General features: G+C 39.4%; 1 protein-coding gene across 2 annotated transcripts in view; it reads left to right on the top strand.

The window, feature by feature from the left end:
• ntrk3b (neurotrophic tyrosine kinase, receptor, type 3b) overlaps positions 1–23,951 on the top strand; it is a 316,929-nt gene that overhangs the window by 116,386 nt on the left and 176,592 nt on the right. For both annotated transcript variants that reach the window (XM_021307316.2, XM_021307312.2), the window contains exon 4: positions 16,637–16,705. In XM_021307316.2, the coding sequence (XP_021162991.2) occupies positions 16,637–16,705 (69 nt within the window). The remainder of the gene's footprint in view (positions 1–16,636; positions 16,706–23,951) is intronic.

Below are 23,951 nucleotides of genomic sequence, written 5' to 3'. Positions count from 1 at the left end.
TGTCAACATCAAAAAGCGCATTAATCACAACATCTTTGCAGAAGAAAAAAAAAATGTCTTTATGGAATATTTGCTTAAAGTTTATTTTTCGAACTAAAATCACATAATACCTTTTCTACTTGGTTTTTGCAAACCAGTGCTGCTCGTGCACAGATATTTGGAAAGTAAATATAATACTTTAGCATTAGGTCTTTGGGTCCTTTTTGTCATTCTGTTATTTATGGAGTTATAATTATAACTACCTAATATTAGCTGTTTAATTAATCAGGTTATCTGCAGGGGTAGGACGTCTGCTGTCAGCGGCACTTAGCTTGCCAAGAAAACTTTCTCAATCGGTGTAAATACAGTACATAATTAATGATGGGGTGTTAGTGTTTTTCATAACTGGAAATATTTCCAAGAAGCCTAATTTGCCTTGTTTTTGGAAGTGAGGGATGAGCATTGAAGTGCTCTTTCAGCAAACTGACTGGCAGTGAGCAGCAGCAGGGAAAGGAGGAGCACTACTTTCTTGCTTCAATCTCCACACTTCTTAAGAAAACTCCAGCACCTTTTCTGACATCTCCTTTAAGGAACCATGGGCCGCAAGCACAGCATTGCAGAGAATTCTTATATTTTCCAGACAGTAGCTTTCTAAAACCATAGTTATACAAGTTATTGGCACATGCCTCATTTCAAACCAAGATTATGGTTCCCAATACAGGAGGTAAAGCACACCCACGGAGCGCAGTCAGTAACTGAGAATGTCCCTGAGATGAGAAAAGTGTTTTTCACTGTTGAGTTTACCCCCAACTCATCTCCAGAGGCTCAGCAGTGCTGCAGTCTGCTGCCTGCAATATGAGGACTTCACTACATGCACTGAATGTGTAACTAGGCACGGATATACCAACAGACAGACTTCATTGGCTCAAAGCAAATGGCTCTATTTTTAATTATGCTCCATATTTTAGGATTAATAAATCATTACCTCGTGGATTTTGGGACATTTGGGTAATTACTGTAAACAAGTAATACAAACTGAGTGGTCTGTCGGCTTCATTTTACGGAACAGCACTAAATCAAAATCCTCTGGATTTGTTCAAAGGAAAATTGACTATTTGATCCTAAGGAGCCTGTGGGACCGTGAGACTTCCTATCATTGTTCACCATAATTACATCTCCGTACTGTACTCTTATACTCTTATACTAATAAAGCCGCACTAAGTTGTTTTTGGCATCTACGGAATTAAGCTGTTAGGCTTGAAAGTGCTCAATGAATAAATGCATGTTTCACTGATGTTGTTTTTTTCCTTTGGTGTGGCATCGGATCAGAGAGTTAATTACAAAAAGTACACAAATAGTCCTCTGGAAAAACAACAAGATTAAAGACAACTGGCAATCAGAGCAGAATATAATTATAAGCGAAACCGTAACAGAAAAAATGTTAAATGATTGTGGTGAAAACAATATTCATAATTATTGTTTTCTGTAGACTTGCTTGGATGAATACATCAAGTCCAAGTCAAGTGATTTTCACAATTTGCAGATGGCCACAGCTGCTGATTTCACTTGAAATGCTTCTGTTCTGTTTTTATGTTTAGTTTTTTGAAGGGGGGTGGGGAGGTTTCTGGTCAGTGTTACCTTTCTTGTCAGCGTTGGTGTTATAATCACCTTCCTTGAAAAGACTGATGTTGTTCATGGATACTAAAACTTAGTCTTCAAGCAGTGGAACAATAGGATTGGCTGATTGGGCTACAGCAGACCTTTATGGCTCCCTGGCCATGTGACCCATTCCCAAACAGTCGGCATGAAGTCAATGGACAAGGGTAAAATATGTATAATGGTTTATTCCTGATCCCAATCCATATTCATTTTTATTTTAGAATGCTTTTGTTGTTGTTTAAGGCGACCGCAGATATAACAGAAACTTTCACCTTCAGGAATTTCCACACACACCAAGAAGAAGAAGAAGGCTAATACAAAATGTAGACTTCAAAGTATGTACTGTTATGATTACAGTCAAAAACAACACGTTTTGCTCAGTTTGAGAAAAAAAAGGTTATGCTTTACAGGGAGCAATACAAGAAAGTGGCCTATGAGAAGCAGGTATATTTTTAATCTGAAAATAGATTCCTGGTTTATTTTACTTTAAGACTGATAGAGGTTTCAGAATCTTTGCTGTTTTTTTTCCAAGTTAAGCTATTTTTTTTATCTGTTCACGGTTTATTCCAAAGTTATCAGAATAAATGGTCGATCGGAATAGAAAAACGTTATGTGAACGCATCAATCGCACTATGATGGTCTGATTAAGCTCAATTGGAATGAAATTGTAATCTGAATAAGAGTGGTGGTTTATGCTGATTGATAATACGATCAACATGCATGTAAACGCTTGTCAGGATCAAGTTATTCTAAATGTGGTAAACTGACCCGAGTGAGCATGTGCGCCCGACGTAAACGTGACGTATTTCCGTGTTGATGAGTAGCGGAAATACGTCGGGAGCCGAAACTGTCGGGGCTCCCGATACAACCTTTCTGTTAAAATAAATGAATAAAAGAGCTCAAAATTGTTGCTTACTCAGTAACGTTTCAACCATAATTAGAAACTGGTGCAAGTCCAGCCTGGACGCCTGGAAGGCAAACAAACTCGTATAATACTGCTTTGTTTACCATTTTTTTTTTTTTTGTTATTTAGCAAAAACAGAAGTACTTCTGTGTTTTTTTTTCCTTTGGGGAATTAGATAACTGCGCATGTCAGAGGAGTTATATTCTTAATAAAGCCAGCTACAAGCACATTATGATCATATTAATTGTTTGTATGCTCATATAAAGGTACAATGCCATTATTTCATCTAAATACATGTAAATCCGATCATAAAATTTTGAGCATGTAGACATAGCTATTGTAAAGACTGAAAAATAAAATTATTCTTTACCTTCAGCCAGTGTTTTAAGTGGAAAAAAGTACCGGTACTGCCCTCATACAAATATTAGACAGAAACATTAGAGGCACAACCTCATGGACCACCTTACTGGTGGATGTAAGTAGCTGTGACAATCACTTAACCTGCAGAAAAAGCCTGAAACACTGGTTCAAAACCAACCAATAATCAATCTTATCGTACTCCTCTGTCATCAAGGCTTTTTTCATATTTTATTTTGCTAGAACAAATTATATGTGCTTGTTACATGTGTGGTACTGTTAGTATTTCTATGAGCTCTCTAACTGTAATGTACTGTCTGGAAGTTATTATTGGGATGTCCACTGTAAGGCTTCTGTATGCGTCTTTTTGTTTTTGTCAGTTATGGTGCCCGTCGTGGGAATACAGGTGTAAATCAACACTTTTAATTTATGTTGATGCTTAAGGCTGATGTTTTTGTTAATGTCCGTTATCCCTATTTTATTAAACTAAACTGAACCTTTCACCTTCTGCATTTCAGTTAGTTTTAAGTTAGATTCCCATTAAGTTTTGTAATAACGTATCAGACAGAAGATTTGTACATCACAGAAACCTAACATTTTTAACAGTGCTCTATGCGTTTATTAAATCAGCTTTACTCATACTGTCGTGTTTTAGGTTTTTGTTTGTTTTACTTTGGACATTTCTGGACTTTGTCACCTCTCAGCCACTATCCAATCAGCTTAGTCTCCCTCCAGCCACCACCCTACTCCAGATCACCTCCACCTGTTGCCACTGATTAGTGAACTCAGCTCACCTGTTCACCAGCCTACTCATCACTCTCAGAATGTCTCCTCTCTCTTCATCGCTTGTCCTGGTCCAGTGTGATGTGCCCTGTCTCTACCAGATCTGGTGTGCTCAGCCAGCTTGACTCTTCAGTTAAAGTTGCCTGTGTCTGCATGTTGCAGTTCTGCCTGTTTTCCTGTGAGTCCCAGCCACTTGCTCTGCCTGTTCTGGTGATGCCTTGGTCCTGCATCCTCTGGTCTCCTGCTCTTCCCTGCCTGCCTACACCTGCTGCCATCTCTCATCTGTTCAAGTCCAGTTCTGCATGTCTACCTCACCCGCCACTATTCATCCCTTACAATAAACCTTTTTAAAAATACGCAGCTCTGTGTCCGGCTGAATGTCGGGTTCACCAGCAGTAACCTTTACACATGCAGGCTGAATATAATAATTCTATTGAGAAAGCAACATTTGTATTATCATTATTGTATCTGGCTTTGCGAGTCTCACAGGGCGATCATTTATTTTGAGGAATGGAACAACAATAACATAGGGCTAAAATGATTATTCAGAGGACTGCAGGCAATATGTCGTAAGTGGTTTGAATTTGTAACAACAAATCTTCCAAGTGATGTTTTTAAAATTTCATAAGCATACTTTGTTATACAACATTTTTATTTTTCACTGCTTCCACCTGCAGCTTCGGTTCAGGGTAATTTTCATCCTCCTTTTGAACAGTGATGTAACAGACGATAGACCGGCATCTGTTTCACATGTTGACTTCTCTGACCTCTCTGGAGCGTAACATCAGTAGTATGGAGGCCAAAAGATATATTTGAGTGCTGTAGCAGCAAACACAACACCTGGGCTCTCAGCCAATTGTGTTGCATTTAGACTTTTAACAAGAAATTTAAAGCTGATAACAAGTAACCTTGGTAAACATCGGTAGCACAGAGCTTCCAGCTCAGCTGCAACACAGGCACCCACACAGTTGCTCATTCAAAGGGCCAGAAATTTGCTTCTGGTGATGCTTGCCTTTCTAGCAGCTTCTCATAGCCAGTTAGCTGAGAGCGCTGTTTTTCACAAGCCGCACTTTCTGAAATATGCACAAGGAGAAGGGCCTTGTGGTGGATTTAGAAGCATAGAAGGTATGCCGGAGTCTGGTTCAGGTATCATAAACAGAGATGAGACTTTAATGATCGCTGAGTGTTTCATCCCTCTTTGTGAAATTATTTATGATCTGCAACGGACACAGACATTCAGCATGAGCGACAACAGTGTAGTCTACCATTGGTGCTGTATAGTGAAATCATAAATTATATTCCAGCTGAGCAACTGAGTGGAAACTTGGGTATAAAAATCTAAAGATAACTCACGTTGTTATTCTAATTCGTAATAAACTCTCATAGTTTTCGGTCGCTGGTAGCCTGCAGGTTTTTACGTGGATCTGTTTTTCATTTCTACAGATTGCAACTGTCCTCCGTAGTTGTCACGGTACACCTGCTTTTAAAACTAACCTCTCATTTTTCCACTGTATTTATTTCATCAGTCCAGTTCACAATCCTGTTTCTATTGTAATCTGCTAATATATTGTTTGCCTTCTCTTAATTGTACAGCACTTTTAAAAGTTTTTGGCCTTCATGCAAAAAGCCGAGGGGCTGAAGACTAATCCCATCCTCACAATGAAGCATGAGCTTGGCAGCATCATGCTGGGAGTTTACATTCATTAAGCAGGGACTGAGACTTTGGTCACAGTTGATAGAAAGAAGGATGCAGTTTGACTGAACTTGAGGTCTTTTACAAAGAAAGATGGGCAAAAATGTCCGCCTCCATATGTGCAAAGCTGATAGAGACATACTGGATGTAAGACTGTTCATACTTTTGTTTATGAACAATGAAAAGACATGCATTATTTTCTATTTAAACTATGCCCTTCTTTTTGGTGGTGGTGTTATATTAAAATGCCAGTAAAATACATTGACTTTTGTGGTTGAACTGAGAAAACGGGTCTAAGGTTTAAGGATCATGCATGCTTAGTTCAATTCAATTCAATTTTATTTATATAGCGCCAATTCATGAAACATGTCATCTCGAGGCACTTTACAAAGTCAAAATCAATCATATTATACAAATTGGTCAAACATTTCCTGTATAATGGAACCAGTTGATTGCTTCCAAAGTCCCTACAAGCAGCATTCATGTTGCAATCTCACCTGGATTAGTTAAAAGCCTTTCTGTATTGCCTGCTTTTGGTTCCTTCCTCTGCTAATGTCTGGTGCATAGCAATCAGAAGGTACTGTAATAACCAATGTAAAAAAAAAAAAGTGTTAAATGTCAATTCAAACATATTTGACTAACTGGAAGGAAAAAAAGATCCTTTAAGTTGACAGAACGATTAGCTTTGTTTCCCTTTTGTTAGTGATGTTTGTCTGCAAGACCGCTAAGCCAATGTGTTGCGTTTGCTTGTTTCCATGGCATCGGGTTAGGGGGAAAAAATTGACTTACGCTCGCAGATAAAAGTCACAATTTGTCTCTGAATCGGGGGGGAAAAAAAAAAAAGCAAAATAAAAAGGAAAACATCTTTTTGTAGAAGAAAAAAAATAGCTCAATAATCCCTGAATGGGCCCCTGTTGCTGCAATTATTACAGTGGAGATGAAAAATCACTGGCTAATCATTCCTTGTCCAAAGAGAAAATTCAGCGTCTGGTGGAGTCTAAGCAAGCTGTAATGTATATGATAACTGTTCTCCGTTTGTGACATATGAATAATGGCATACATTCAGTACTCTGGCCCAGTGTGTAGTCTGGCAGATTGCATTTAATGTATTTTAGCAGTAGAGGGGTGCGGGGTGATCTGTGGCCCATGAGGTGCATAGTTACCTCAGAGGCTGAAAAGCATGAAATGAATACTGAGCATCGTCATGCAGAAACACACAGAGGGCTAGAGAGCTATTTATGCCTTAACCCTATATTCTCCTTTCTCAGCGTCTCAGATTCTGGGTGTCCTTCCAGCTGTTGGGAAATCCCTGAGGTTGCAGTAATTTCAACCGTGGCAAATAAGGGGAACTGTTCATTTTTGGAAACACCCTTTAGTGATAGGTGGAGATGGCTTTGAAGTTTTTTAGAGCTTTATAAAGGCCTAATAAATACAGAAACCCTAAAATTCTATATGAGGATATCCAAAGCTGGATATCCTTAAAATGAATCGGCCAAGAGAGGAAGGGACATGGCGGTCCACACAAACTGGGAGTGCAAGAAGAGTGTTAATCTGAGACTGATAACGCTAGAGCAGTGGCAAAGATACATAAGACATTCCATTTACTGATGCCAAAAGCCATGTAGTAGACACAACAAATCTATGGAAGGTGCCATGCTCAGAAATCTACATGTAAAACCCTGTGTGAAAAAAAAACCTCCCTCCACAGCGGAAAGATGAGGGTGCCAGTATCATGCTGGGGAGGGATGCTTTTCTCCCTCAAGGAAAGGGAAGCTGGTCAGAGCTGATGGGGAAATGAGTGGCACTAAATATAATGAAATTCTGGCAAATAACATGTTAATGTCTGAACAAGGCGGTTTATCTTCTGACTGAAGCATAGCCCGAAACATCAGAGCTACGATCAAATGCTTTAGATAAAAGCATAATTTCATTTTCAGCTGCGATTTGAGCTGATAGGGTAGGGACTGGTGAATGTGTTCACAATAAAAAAATATATATATATATCCGTGGATCTTTGTCAGCCATTGGATCGAAGTCCGCTCATCGTTATAGCCATGACCGCAATATTAATTTACTATTTTTTATTTCATATTTCCTGTACAATAGAGCCATCTTTCCTGTGAAATTAAAAATGCCCTTTGACTGACATGAGAGAAATCTCTATGCAAGACATCCTGCTTTCAAAGATTTTTTTTCGCAGATTAGAGTCCTTCGCATTGTTCCTAAACTGAAGGGCCTTTAGACATTTCTAAAAGAAAAAAAATGTATGTATTAGTGACAGTATAATGTAACACAGGCACTGTTAAAAAGGAAGCAATTATTTCCGTGCTGCAGCAGAGAGCGTTACATATCGGATGAAGACTTGATTTCGCCACGTCTGTACTGCTAATCCATTGCAGCAGTTTGCTTAGTGGCTGTCTGGTTCTCCTCCGCATGGTCCTGAATGTCAATCTGCAGACCTCCCCCACACTCAGACAGTAGCAAGCGGTAATGCCGCACTAATTAGCCGACCCTCCGGAGTAGCCACAGCCCTCCCGACGGCATCCACGCCACGCAGCATCATCAAAGGAGGAGGAGGGAGGAGTTCCACCTCCCCTGCAAGAGGAGCAAAACACCAGGGTGGTTTAGTTTAGCATTCTGTTCGTCACCCTCTGGATGAGAGCCAATCCTGTCATCAATATTAACACCTTGACGCACCCGTTCTTGTATTGTGTATTTTTTTTTTGTTGTTGTTGCATACCAGCCTAATGAAAATTTCATGAGAATCTTATAATTATAATTCCTCATTCAAATGAGCAGAGTTTGAGTTGTGGAAAGGATTTGGGATGCAATAAAGACCAGTTGTGCTGATGCTGAATCTGTTTAACAGTTTGGGGTGTGCGTGTGGGCGTGTGTGTTTTCCTTTGTATGCGTGTGTGCACATGTTTGTCCTTGGCAGTATGTGGGACAGGAAAACCAGCTGCCTAATTTTTAAATGAGACACTTTCAGTCTCACTTTTTTTTATTTTTTTTTTATTTGTCAGCTCATCCCAGCCCATCCCCACCCCGCAACACTTGGCCTTGCTCACCTCTTGTCTCTTCGTATGCCTTGGTTTTTGATGGCTTATTTTGCTGATTTGTTTATATATTTATTAATTTGTTTTAGTGCACCTCTCCCCACACCCACAAAAAAAATCCAATTTTAGTTGACATTTCTTGTCAGGATTTGAAGTTTGACCTTTGAAAATAGAACACTCCCTGCCTGAGATGTGAGGAGGTCTCAGTCTGTGCTCAGGAACACTCCTCCTCTCCGATTTGGATGCGAGGGCAGAGAAACTGCAACATACTAATTGAATAGTCCTTTTGTGCTGATACTTTAAAAGTACTTAAGTACGGATTACAAATACAACCGGATATTTATGCAGACGATTTAAAGACACCTAACCTTTTTTCATCACTGTATTAGACAGATTAAACCGTTATGTTTTGGGACATTTAGGATTGCCAAACCTATTTCTATTTAAGAAATGCTGCAGTACTACGGAAGGGAACTCTTTTGAGATTTTGTACTTCTTCTAAAACCCAGAAGGTTACATCATTTCTTAGTGTCTGGTGGAGTTCACTTGACCGGTGGATCAGTGTTTTGTGCATCCTTCCACGAGCTTTCCACAATAGTGTGCCAGAATTCGGGCCCCTTCCTCTAGACAGAACTGGTGTAAATGAGGCCGGCCTTGCTCACAAACACCTTTTCGGTTGTGCCCACAAGTCTTCTATGGGACTCAGATCAGAGCTTTGTGATTACCACTCACTGTCATTGTCCATTCGGAATGACCCATTTGTGTCCTAACTTAAACCTGCTGGCCTTAATAGTTTCATCCAACGTTCTGTCGTCATGATGCCGTCTGTTGTGTGAAGTGCACCAGCCCCTCCCACAGCAAAACAACATGCTGTTAGGACAGTTTTCTCATGCTTGCAAGCTTCCCCCTTTGTCGTTCAAACGTAACACATGTCATTATGGCCAAACACTTCAGTTTTAGTTTCATCCGACCACACGGCATGCCTAAAAATTTAGCTCTTTGCCCCTGATTGCAACTGCAACCTATAAGCTGGCTTATTATGTCGTTTTTGGAATAATGGCATCTTCCTCTCTAAGTGAGCTTTCAGTCTTTGTCAGTAAATGACTTGTTTCACAGTGGATAAATCCACTTTTAAAAACTTCAGCCAGCATCCTCACTGGGTTTGTCTCTGGCACAGAACCCAACTCCTCCTTGAACACTATGGTTGGACAGTACCATGGTGTTTGTTATTGCATATAACTGAACAAATTACCATGGGATCTACAGGTAGCTGGGAAGTTGACCAAAGGATAAATCAGGCTTTTGGAGGTCTAGTAAATTATTCTGAATAAGAGGGTTAATGTCTGGTTTTATGTCAGATAGTGAAGGTAAAGAGGTTATTTGTCTTCTTACACATTGTATGTAAATATCTAGTTTCATCCGTAGTCAAGGATGAAGCTGCTGAGGACAAGCTGTTAAATAAATCTGACGTCCAACAAACTGAAGGGTAGAGCCTTAATGGACCACATTTGGTGAGTCTTGTAAATTCCCCATTATTGCTTAGCCTAATTTAGTGGAAAGAAAGGGAAACAATGAAAAGAGTCAGCTGTGTCATGTGTTAACGAACAAAATCTGGTACTAATTATAATCTATCTGGCATGTATTTTCTCGATTTGAGCCAGCAAGCTTTATGGACAACTTCTGTAATAATGCTAGAGAGTAAGGGCTCATAGGCCTCCATGGTTGTCCATCTGCTTTACCTTGGCAATATTCACAGCTTTATTAACACGTATCTACCTATTCCAGCTTTTTTTTTCTTCCACTTGAGGGAATTCTCTAAAATATTTGGAGCAGTTTGAAACATTGGTTGCTCTTGACTAGTCACAGTGGGCAGTAAGGTTCAATGTTAAATTACTCAAGATTGTCTAGTGCACTTGCTTTCTAGTATTTTCTGCTTCTGCCTTTATTCTTTGTCAGCTTCAGGGGGGGAAAAGCCTTTTTAGAGCTACATGCATTTCTGTGTGGACACATGGATTTGTATTCTCCATCATTCTATAGCACTAGTCAAATACATAACACACATACACACAAATATATACGCATATATATAAAGGGTTCCATTTTACTGGGACCCTTTTATCCATCCATTCATCCATCGTTGACAATTCCCTCTAACCCTTGCAGGGTCACGGGGTGGGATGGTGCCTATCTCATATACCCTTTTTAATTCCATCGAAATACAAATATTTTCATTATACTGGAATTTTCTGCCAACTATTCAGACTTTTCCTGCTTATTACCCCCAAAAAGAATAAAAGCTGTTATAGAAACAACAGACCATCGCATTGCATTCGGCAACTGTTTTATAAATGCAAATTAGCATACAAGTAAGAAAAGCATAATAAGGTGTTGTTTTAAATGTTCTCTAATGTACTTCCTGTATGGTTCCTTTAAGGTTTGGATAGATATGGCCTACTCTTCCTGACACCTTTTAAACACTGATTGTTTGCAGCACCCCTTTATAGTTATCTACCAAATATTAACTGTTATGTGTCGCATAATTAAACCTGACAGCATATAGCTAGTTACGTTCTTAAATTGAGCCGATGGACAGATAAAATTGTGCTGAGAATACCTTGTTATTAAGATCTATCAGCAGTCACTGCACATAAAACACCGTCAGAAATCCCTGCTTATCTGTTGACGGACTTGGCTGTACTGAATCCACAAAACAACGCTTAGCTGCTGTAACTATATCACAGACATGAAAACGGACCTACTTTTGTGTATTGACTCAGCGAACCAATGGGACTATAAATTACAGATGTTAATGTTAAGATCCTTTAATAGTGCCAGAACACCTTATGTTAAATAGTGTGATAAGTTTCTACTGCTTGGCTTTCTATTTTTCCAAACCAAGCTCCTTAAGTTTATGTGTCCAGTCATTTCGCTTTGCAGCCATGACAGTAAACGGTCCAAGCATGGCCCGGCGGTATGATGTGACTATAACTGAGCACTGCCATATTTGCATGTCTTGTTCTAGTGCATAAATAATCGGAGACATGCGGTCCAATGTGTGTACTTGTATGTCATTTGACGCGTGCCTATTTAAAGATGTCTGGTCTGATTGAGTATCTATTTCAGGGTGTTTGATTTGACGCAAGTGTTGAGTGGCCCCGCTCTTCATCAGCTAATGAGCTCGCCCACTTTTCCTCTCTCTCTCTCTCTCTCTCTCTCTCTCTCTCTCTCTCTCTCTCTCTCTCTCTCTCTCTCTGTGTCCTGTAATATATTCTTTAACACAGGCCCTTTGAGACTGCAGTTTTTTTTCGCAAGGTGAAATTTCATGCACCGTCTTTACATATTTTTCTCACACTGTCGCTGTTAGACGGCATCCAGTTCAGGACGAAACAGGAATACAGACGCATATGCTAACAAACACACCAACGTTTTTTCTGCTGGGATGCATTTTGCATTTCTACATGTCATGTGCGTTTGCACATACGATTGTATATGTGACACGGAGAATATGGAAGACCTGCATCTTTAACTCCCTGTTGCTATGGCAACACGTTGGGTATGTATAAGCGAGACTAATAGGTCTCCCATACAAATTAACCCACATGGTCTTTGTATGAATGAAATAACACATTTAAGTGGATAATCTTTATTATTCATTTAATATATATTACTGATTTAGAAGTTCCACAAATAAAATCACTCCATTTTGTTGCATCACTTATTTTCTGACATGCAACTGTTCACTAAAAATCATAGTACCTCTGTACATAAATGTGTCATACCGTGTTATTTTTGCCTGGATGGAGGTCAGCTAGCTGATGTAACAACAAGTATAACAGGAACCCTATAACTTTAACCATAAAATAATCAATATCTTTCCTGTTATTCTATCAAATGCTGCACACACTCTTAGGATTTGCTATACACCACTTGTCTTGTCCTTTGCTGTTGTAGCAACAGTATCACAGAGATGCTATATCATTTAAAAAATGTGCTTATGCATGTCTGACTCAAGGTTCTGATCAAATACCCTCTGAGGATTTTTGCTATAGAATTCAGTGGCTTCCTGAGCCAAGGGGGGGGGGGGGGTGGTCCTTAAGTCAGTTGAGTTATTTGACTTGAAAGCAGTCAACTTTCTTTTATTGAGTTGACTAGACCCTGAAGCTCCACTGAGATGGACTTACTTCTTCCCAGTAATGCAGGCCTGTGGGCTCAGATTCTGATTAATTAGATTCATTATTTCAATTACTCAGAAAAATGTAACGAAATAATGATTTTTTTCTCGCATGGAAAGTAAAACAGTATTTTCTGAATCTTTTTCCAGTTTATAAAAACCTTAAACAAAGTTATAGAATGGACACACAAGATCTTACAGACAGTCTGTCTCCCCTGATAAAGATGTGTAACGCTATAAAACGAGTTGATCTTTTATTGCAGCATTATACGTAGTCTCTCACTGAGTTTTTTTTTTTTTTTTTTTTTTGGCAGGGGGGGATTTCAACCTGACATTTGAGCACATGTGTGAATAAAAAATTATTTTAAACAAATTGACCAATTGATTTTTGGTGCCTCTGTTATCAATACTTTTCACAACTGTCTTTTGGCAATAGCATGTAGTCTTCTAGAAAATTTCACAATGTTGAAGCCTACAGAGAGAGGGATCCTTGTCTGTTCCACTTTGCACAATCTATAATTTCTCTAGAGTCCTGGGGCATCTCTCATGCTGTTTTTACTGTAGCTCAGTTCTCAGCTTTTTATAGGATTTAGATTTGGGGACTGAAATCACCATGGAACAAGCTTGAGTTTATTTCTGGTGAATCATTTCTGTCTATGTTTGAACTTCGGATAATAGTTTTCTTAGAAAGACCCAGTGGGCACATATTTTATGTTTATATATAAATAGTCGACCGTTTTTTTGTTTTTTTAATCCCCTAGAGTTTAAAAGACGAGTCCACAGTATGGCAGATCCTCCACCATTATTAACACTGAGCATGAGTTGCTTCTCCTCTTGCTTGTTGTTGGAGCGACAGTAGTGCAGGAGTTAGGTGTTCGTCATGGACATAGTTCAGTAAAAGTCCTACAGGAATTTAATGAAATTTATGTTTACATTGTGGTGTTAGTTTGTTTGTTTTCAGTTTTTTTTTTTTTTTTTTTTTGCAGGCTGCACTTTCAAACCACTTGTTTGCAACTCATGGTAATTATGATGACTTTATACGTCACATAATGACACTCTTTGCTGTAGTAACAATAAGTATTGGAGATTTTTTTTTATTTATTTTTTGCCTCCCTTTACATCCTGCTTATTGTGAATGGTGCCAAGGTAACAGGGGTCCTCATCCAGCCCAGTGGGTACTGGCTACAAGAAATCCTCCTATGTGTATGCACTGGGGAGATAGCAATTCATAGATTATCATTAGTGTTACGAGTTAATAAGCAACTCTGATCAGCTACTTAAAATTCAAGTATACATTAAAAAGGAAATGTATACCAACAATTGTGCAGCCTGTAGTAAAGATTGTGTGCGATATCACTGTAATAAAAAAATTACTAATTCAATGATTTTTACACATCTTTTTAAGAAAGCATGAATGTGTCAAGAACTGCATCACGTGCATCAGTTGAAAAAAAACAAAACAACAAACAAAACAAATAAGAAAAACTGTTGCTATAATTCATCAATTAACAGATCACTACAAGCAGAGTGGATCTCCGAGATGCTGTTAACGAGATCAAAGCAGAAATAGATGATATACAGTAAAAAACAAAAGTTGTTTTACAAAGCATAAATACCTGGTGTCAAACACTCCCACACAGTTTGAAACTTGTTTCACAATTTAGTCTTGTTTATATCACCAATAAAAAGATAAAAACATTGAAGTAGTGTCAGTACAAGTCTCTGAAGGTCCTAGAATGAGGCCCTCAAGGACCAGATTTGAAACTCAGGTTATTGTTAAATATACCAGCATGATGCAATGTTTCCCTTGTAAGATAAAGGACCTTGAATGGGGTTTGGTGTGAATGTGCAGACATTGTTTATAGAAATAAATCATTGTGAAATTGCATACGTGCACGCAAGCATAATTTCTATTTTGATCTCTGACGATGAATGGATGTTGACATTCCTCTAATTAATCATCTGCTTACAAAAACGCTTTTCACACCACAAGCAAACAAACATAACCCTGAAAACAACATTAAAGAGGAATCCTTTTTTTTCTGAAGTAAGAAAGAGGAAATTAAATCAGCCTTATTTGGACCTTGAGAACAACATGTACAGGATAAAAAAAACGACTAACGGATGGTATCAGCTCTGGATGCACAAAGCAAAAGCCTAAGAGGCTGGATCACAAGCAATAGGTCGATTATTGAATAAGTCCACACTAAGACAAGATTATTGCTGCTCTCTATTCTCTATTCTGTTGCCTATTTTATTTCCCTTTCAACGCACCAGGATTGTAATGCACTTAAAATGTCTTGTCGCAGAGTCTTATAGCATGCAGAATTTAAATATCCAAACTTACAAAACATATTTCAAGACTTTAATCATTGCCACAAGAAAGATTTAGAGTATTGATACAAATATTTACGCCCCTCTGTTTTACACATACAAGCAAAGTTATACATCTATATATATATATATATATATATATATATATATATATATATATATATATATATATATATATATATATATATATATATATATATATACTCCTATATAGAATCAACTTTTCAAGTAAATAGTGTCCATCTGTGTGTGATTTGAGATGTGTATTAGTACAGAGTTTCTGTGCAGACATCAGAGGTTTATTGGATAACATAAGTGAACAAAAAGCATGAAGAAGACTAGTGAGGGATAAAGATCTGGATACGTTTATTGCAGGTTTGAGACATAAAACAATATCTTAGTGTTTGAGCATTTCACAGAGAACATTTGTATCATTATGTACAAATGAAGAGCAGAGCACAACTGCCTATCTGATCAAAACAGTGGTGTCCACCTGAATGACAGGCAAGGAGAGCCATTTTTCAGAGAAGCAGCCTTAGTAACTCTGGAGTAGAGGCAGAGATGCACTGCTAAGCAGGGAGAAAATGCTGAAAATACAAGTATTAAAATTTAGCCAGGTGAGACAAAAATTGACCTTTTCGTCCTACGTGTGAAAATGCTTTATGTGGAGAAAAATGTAAACATCACCAGAATATACACAAGGTGAAGCATGGCGGTAGAAGCGTCAGGCTGCGGAGATGCTTACTGAGATTTCCTTACTGAGGACACTGGATCTGGTCAGCTTTGAAGATAATGGATGAAGCTAAGTGATAAATACTGGATGACGACCTGTTAGAGGTCTCGCTTTCAGCGGAACCAAAGCCCGAAACATACAGTCTGAGCTATAATTAAACATTTTAGGTCACAGGTGTCAAACTACAATCCTCGAGAGTGGGTGTCACTGGACTTTTAGATGTCTCTGCTGGAACACATCTGTATCAAATAATTGGGTCAGGATCAGAACTCTGTAGAACTAAGTGCATGCAGAGGAGATAATTCAGACATTTAAATCAGGTGTGTTGGATCATCTAAAAGTTGCAGAACACTGGCCCTCAACAATCCTGGTTTAGATCAAAGAACTTTAATGTGACACAGTGGTCCAGTCAAAGTCCAGATCTCAGCGTGAATTTGAGATCCAGACTCAGAAACTGATGTTCACCGACGCTCTCAATGCAATGTGACAGAGCTTAAACTATAAAAAGCAATGAGGAAAAGTATCCCTCACTAGGTGTGCAAAATCCTGTAATTCGAGCAAATGTTGATCACACAAAGCATTGACGAAAAAAAGACACACATTCATGCCACACTTTTCAGATCCTTTGTTGTCAAACAAAGTTAACCATTTTAGCATTTTGCGATAGTTTTGCTCCACACTGTATCAACATGTCACATAAGACCTGAACAAACTAAAGTTTGGATACCATGACAAAGTGTGAGGTGTGAATATTGAAATGTTGTATAGAAATAGCTGGCTGTGCCTTTTGTTCACCATCGTGTTTTCTAAGCAACTGAAATAGAAAGAAAATAAGCTTTAAGGAACAACAAATAATTTTAAACCAAAAATACATAAAATCTTGTTTTGAAAAAGCCACTGTAAACAAGCCATTGCGTTTAAAACAGTTTGATGTAATGCTCTCTTTGGCTTTTCACTTTCTCCACAGAAACCTGTCGAAGAATCCGCTAACCACCCTGTCATGGCAGCTCTTCCAACACCTCCAACTCTCCGAGCTGTAAGTCTCCTCTCATCTGTCTTACAGGCTTTTGTTTGCGTTTTATTACCGCACTTTATCCTTGTCCTCGGCGTACTATCTGCCTCAATACAAATTGTCTTGGCTGCATACCATTGTGATTCCTGCCTTTGTTGCGCGAACCCTTCAATTTGTCTGAGCGCATGTGAAAGACCAAACCTTATAGGCATCATTGTGATGCCGTGATCCTATAAGTCATTAGTGGGTGTAGCGAATGTGCTTAAAAGCAAAATGGAATTGATGAGAAGGAGGAGGGCGTCTGACCCCATTTTCTTGTTTGTTATGAATATTTTAGGAATCATTGTGTTTATGAAATGAATTTGCTCTGACACCCCCTGGAGGGGAGGGAGGGAGGGGATGGGGGGGACATCGTGATGGTGACCTGCTTGTAATTTAAACATCATTACGCCTGCCGGTGCTGTCCATTATTTGAACCTCTGCTGGTGCTACATATACGGGCCCTGCGGTACATAAAAGTGAGGTTTCAGGATGTGATGCGAGACTATTTCAAGAAGACCTCCTTATAGTGCTATTTTCAGAGGTAGAAGCAGGGCAGATCCACTGAGAGCATTGGCACAATGCTTATCTCGAGTACTCCTGTTGCTACAAGCAGCGGAAGAGTTAAGAAGCCCCGCTCAGACGAATGCCATGGTTACACATTTTGTCATTAAGCTTTTAACTTATCTCGGGGTTCTCAACCCATATTGAAGAATCTTCTTATTCATTCTGTATACAAAGGAGCTTACACCAAACCCACACCAGAGCTGCACAAGCGTTGCCTCTCTAGAGGGCTGTGATCAGAGGCAGATTGGCTGCTGTCTTCCTCACAGTTCCTGTTAGTGGGCTGTAAATGTCTTCTTCTCTCTCTGGAACATAGAACATTCTGCGCTTATGTTGTTATTCCCAGCCAATAGGGCTCCACCTTAACTGTTTTTTTGTCATTTGGCTTCCCTCTTTAGTCCTGCGGTGTTTGCTGAACCGTGGTTCCGTATTTTAAATAATGCATGTTTCAAAGTGGAAAGACTCATCGAGAGGACACTGTAAGATGTTGCTTTCCAAATTGCACCCAAAGGTCAGGTGTTTAGGGGTCTGAATTGTTTATCATGTATTTTTTTTTTCCGTTTGTTAAAAACATAAAAAAAACTCCTCTTACGTCAGTCACAGAATTGTGCATCTGCCTTTTGTTTCAGATGGGATGCCATTCAACGTAGGTGACACTGCAGCATGCACGATTTGATAATCAATTAAGCATAGCTGTGACGTGTTTTTTTTTGGACATGTCTACTGTACATGTACGCCGCTACCGCAAAATCAATCAAACTGTCACTCAAATACTGCAGCAACGACCCAATATTAATAATAGCTTGTCTGAGACTGTTCTGAATAATTGAAACGGGCTACATGAGTTACTTTCTGATTAATTCAGGTAACCATTATCTGACTACTTGTGGCCAGTCAAAGAAGATTGAAATTTCATGACTGCCTTTAAATATGAAAAACAAAAATTTTTTAAACTACACACCTACCAAATTCAGCCTAGATATCTGTGGCTCATTTAGACATTTTTTATAAGTGTTTTAATAACTTTGTGATGTTTTTTTTCTGTTGAAGCCGTCATGTTGAAATTATCTTAAGCAGACTACAGTCCTGTTGCTAAGCTTGATGTTGCCGTAATTTGTCCACATGCAGACCAGCAGGAATGAGTAGATGATTCAGTTTGTAAGGATCAGGTGATTTAAAAGAGAAGAAAAGGGCATAAGTGGTGGCAGCGTTATGAACTGGAGGGCCTGGCAGTCAGTCAAATTTGTGAGCAAAGGTCACCAGACACAGACACTGCATCATAGACACATTAGGCTTTCTCCACTATTGGCTCAACCACCAAGCCTGTGACATAAATTTCATTATCTGTACATGCCCTCTGGGGTTTGCCAAGGCTTTTTGCAGACAATCCTGTGTGTTCTACTGCCAGTGACAATGATGCTTCCTTTCAAGGGGGGGGGGGGGGGGGGGGGGGGGGGGGGGGGGGGGGGGGGGGGGGGCATCAAACACAAAGTTTTTAAAGCAAACCACAACTCAGATTATGAGCATGAGACAGAGAATATCTAAAACAATTAAAATGGATTTTAGAGTTGGAGAAGTCTGCTGTATTACCTCTTTAGATTATATTTCTGGAATATAAGGAGGCAAAATCTGCTTTGGTTTTCTAGTAGGCAAGTCAGGTTATTCTTTCATTTTAGTTTTTTTTTCTTCTTTTCCGAGCAACAGTTAGCAAACCGGTGAATTTTTGCCCCCTATGAGACCGCAGTGAAAACCGTAGATTTCTGATTTGTCTCTGAGACTGATCTCTGAGGAACAGTCATTCTGAGCGGTGCCTGTTGGAAAAGCGTGAGTGGCTTGTATTCACGGACACAGTATGCTGAGACATTTAGAAATCATAACTGATACTTAACACCCCCACTTGACCACAAGACCTCAAACAAAATAACACAAACCCACAGTGTGACACCGATCAAACGATGTCAAGTGCTAGTAATGCTGTCTGATATCTGTGATGCACCTTCTGAGTCTGGCGACCTTCACTCCCTGCCTCGACTGATTGTCGACTCTGACCGTCTAGTTTTAGATCACTCCAGTCATGATGCTCACCCACTATGCCTGATGGTGGTTGTTCTAAACCAGCCACGATCTTGCAAACTGATGAATACACACCGTCATAGTGGCCTGGTTTTGTACCATGTTCCATCCAAATCTGGCTATGTAAATATACTGAGTTGTGAAGGAGTGACATAAATTAAGTTAACCTTCATCTGGTGTTAGCTTTCTGCTGCCATCTGTAGTGTTAGCGGGTCATTTTGGACCCGTGTATTAAATCAGCCATAAAATACCCTAAAAACAATCTTTTATCATCCAATGTTTTCTTAACTCTTGTTTAGCTGGTTGGGCTCCCTTATCAATGAAAAGATTGGTATTAATATTTTTTGTGGCCCCCTGGGCCTTTGTTTTAACAGCATAACTTCTCCTCATTGTTGCATCCTGTGAATTGGAGATGTGTACTCTGCAAGTCACCACCTCTACACTCAAATGGCTTGATAAGCCTGGACATGTCTCCCTTTGTTTGTTCTTGCAAAAAGGCAAAGAGAAAAGCCCCTAAATGAAGCTCAAGTGGTTGGAGGAAGAGGCTGTTGGTTGACTGTGTGTTCATGATTTAATTTTGGGCATTTTTTATTGTTTTATAATAGAAAATTTTAACCGGGTCACAAATGACCCGAACACCACAAAAGTCATTTTTTTCACCAGAGCACTTTATAATTTAGTAAAAAAAAAAAAAAAAAAGATTTTACTTTGTTTAAATGGAAGTCCCTGACAAAGTCAAAAAGTTTCAACTGAAAAAACAAATGTATGAAGTGCTTTTATGCATGTTAAAACTCAAAACGGGTCCGTCGGGACCCTAACACCATAGGAAGGTTAAAGTGATTAAAACAATAGTACAGTAGTGTGCATTGTTCTTGCTTACTCGTGTTAACTCAAACCACGATCCATGTTTCTCCAAAGAATCATGTTACATGGTGATGGCGGTGGGTATAAAAGATTTCTTATAGCGACCGGGATTACAGGAACTCCGAACAAGTCTCTGACTGAAGACCCTTAGTTGTATTAAAATCTTATGAGAAAGATGCTCATCATGTTTTCACCTCCAAAGGTTCGACAGCCATCCCTATAACAGAGCAGGCCTCCCTAATAAGCTTGTTCAGCGTTTTGAAGTCACTGGTTCTGATGCTACTACCCCAATTGACGATGGCATTAGAGATTTAGAGAACATCTGCAACGGCCTGGCTGCAAACACTGAAAGCCTCAAGCTTCCTGAGAAGCTTTCTTAAGTAATGGGACAAGGCAGGATGTCTTCCACAGTACAGGAACTTTCTCCCGGGTCAGGCCGCGGTTAAAGATGTGCTGTAGAATCCCATTTTATTGGTCCGCAGAAGCATTCGGGACTCTTGGGGTTGACACTATCAGGGCCCGCAGCCTTTTTCTGTTTCAGTCTAACCAGCTGCCCCTTCACCTTACATCTAGAGACAGAGAGGGGAGGGAGGGGGAGGCAAAGGGAGTACACGCATTGTCTGATTTGGCTGAAGACAACGATGAAGAAACAGGAAGATCCATGACTGAGACAGAAGACAAGGTGTGACAGGAAAGGTGTTGGTCAACGGAGGGTCAAATGTGTGTTTAGCTGAGGGTAGGGCATGAGGATCCGGAGCTTTCATTGAAGAATGAATTCAGTTATTTGGATCTGTCCAGACATCCATGTGTCTGAACCTCCTTCCTTACTGACCACACATCTTTTATATGCTTCTGCTGGAGCTTGTTCTCCGGCTTCTTCCAGGACACCTTCTTGTTGTCTTTAATCTCGATGTTAAATCGATGTCAAATCTTCAATAAATCCCTGCCTCTCTCCCTGAAAGCCCTTTAAGGATAAAGATGCACTATCATGTGAGCACCCTATGCAAGCCTGTCAGTTTTTCTAACATAATTGGACACATTTTCACAATACCCAAAACTTCAAGAAATAACAAAGAATCAATAAAAACGAAAGAAAAGCCATTTTAAACTCCGTGTAAATTGTAATATAAATGCAAATTCTGGTAAGGAATTAATTAAGACACCCCCACATTTATTCCCATATCAGTGGCTAAAATTACACACAGACATATCACATCAGGTGCAAATGATTAGAGCCTTGTTACTCAGCATTTTGAGAGGTTTGCCCTGTTTTGATCTTCAGAAAGTTAGAATGGCTTTCTCCTAACGTTTGAAGTTAAAGTGAAAACCGTGGTGAGATCAAAAGAACTGTGTGACGCCTTCTCAGAGACGATTGCGGCAGTTCATCAGTCCCATAAGGTGTTTAAACATGTCTTAAATAAATTAAACTCAGCCTTAATAGTCTACAAATGGATGACAGTCAAAACAACAGGTGTGGCCATCCGTGTTGTTTTGCTTTAGTTGAAAAAATAGGAGTGTCCAAAACCCCTGAAATTTCATTACAGGTTGTACAGTGGGGTCTTGCTACTGCGGATATGAAAGTGCAAGTCTGTACAATCAGAAAGAGAATGGACAAAATTAACTTTCATGTGGGGCCTGCAACTAGGAAACCTTTATTCACTAGGAAAAAAAAAACAAAAAGGTCAGAGTGAAGTTTAGCAGGCAGAACACAGACAAAGACCAATGCTTCTGGAATGCAGCTCTTTGGACAGATGTTTGGACAGAGGTGAGAGCAACAGGCACAAATTGTACTTTAGTAAGATTAGCATTACTTTAAAATGTTTTTGCTCAAATAATAGAAGTATGTGGCAAAAACGCTACTTATGTATTAAGTGACTGTTCATAACATCTGATTGAATTTGAAAAATTATGCATTCAGCCAGAAATATAAAGCGATGTTGAAATTCTGGACATGTAAAAATGAGCAACATGAATACAAAACAACAAATTCAGGAAGAAGCAGCAAACCTTTTTAAGTCAAAGTTTTTGCTACATAAAGCTTGTAAAGACAATACAGTACTATACATTTATATGTTAGAAGAGTATAATTTTTTTCAGTAACAGTATATGGAGCCTAGGTGGAAGTTCAACTGAAGAAACTGAATTACTTACCCTCATCCAATCAGAGGCTGATCCGCCTCCGACGGAAGCCAATCAGCTCTGAATCGCACCTCCACAAAGCCCAATCAGCATCCAGAGTTCATCTTAAATGGTCATCAAATCTACAACTCAGCCTGCTACCCAGCCAAAGTGCAAGCAGAGGTTGCGCTATGTCGGATTTTGACTCAGATGACCCCGATTCAACCCACCTCCATCCCCTTCTCCACCATCGTAGCCAAGCTCCATCTGGCTTTTTCATGGTGCTCCTTCAACCTCGTCCCTATCAGAGTGTCATTCCTCCCAGACTCTTACTGAATTCCCTGTCACATCTCAATCGGTCCGGCAGAAGACCGCCATGTTGAGCCTTGTTCTGCCAGAGGTTTCTTCCCAAAGGGGAGTTTTTCCTCTCCACTGTTGTCTTCATGGACAGGTTCATGCAAACCTGTGTTTATCCAAACTGGACATATGTCTTTCCTGGTCCCCGAGTGAAGCACTAGTATCAGCTCTCGCAGTCTACTGGATCCCACCAGTACAGCTCAAGCAGATCATCTCGCCAATCAGCATCTATGAACTGAACCAACTTTGTTTCAGGCCTGGGGGAAACATCCCTGTTCTCATACACCTGCTTATGCATATTAAAGTATAATTCAGCGTTAATGTTTCCTGCCGAGGTCTGAGTGCCAAAGTCTTAAAATAATTGTATCAATAAAATTCTTCTAATTGTCTTTTCTTTCCATGTGCCTTTTTCCAGATTGAACTACTGTTTACTGTATATGTAAACAGTAGTTTACATATACAAAGGCATAGCAAATGGAAATAAATGAAAAAATGTTTTATTTCAACCTAAACTGTAAATATGTATCTGGAGCATTTCTAGCTCATTTGTTTAGTGAAGCAAGTAGTTGTCAGTAGGGAAGTGATTAATTCTACTCACGCAAGTTAAAGAAAATAAGTTTGGTGCAGTAAAGCGTTTTTTTTTTTTTTTTTTTTTCAGAACATTACTCCAGTAAATGTAACTGAGGAAATATAACTTGTTACTATACTCACAATTCCAGCAAAAGAGCCCCGTACCAACTGTGAAGCATGGAGATGGAAGTGTCATGGTTTAGAGATACTTTTCAGTATTCTCACCATCAAACAACACACCGTGAACTCTACCATGTATAACGTGGAAAATGTTGGACCAAAAATAAAGCTGAATCAGAACTGAAACCTGCACCGTAGCAGTGACCTAAAGCAAACCAGTAAATCCACCAAGGACTGGCGGGGAAATATGACATGAAAAGTTCTGGGCCCAGCCAGAGAGAAAACCTTGATCCCACTAAGATGCTGTGGGTGACTTGAAACGGGCTGTACATGTATGAAACCCCTGAAAGGTCTCAGAGCTAAAATGTAAGGAGTTGGGCAAACTTTCCTCAGAGTGATGTCATATACTGGTAGTTGGCTGCATAAATAATCTTACTGAGGTTATTTCAGCTAAAAGGGAGTGAGACTACCCAGTAAAAGGTAGGATGTCTACCCTTTTTCCCAAGATAGAAAACTAATTTTTGTTTAGATATTTTGTTTAATGAGATTAGATATCGCCATGTGA

This window comes from Fundulus heteroclitus, chromosome 4 (assembly GCF_011125445.2).
Source record: "Fundulus heteroclitus isolate FHET01 chromosome 4, MU-UCD_Fhet_4.1, whole genome shotgun sequence".
Taxonomy (NCBI): domain Eukaryota; kingdom Metazoa; phylum Chordata; class Actinopteri; order Cyprinodontiformes; family Fundulidae; genus Fundulus; species Fundulus heteroclitus.
This window is presented reverse-complemented; position numbering and strand designations above follow the sequence as displayed.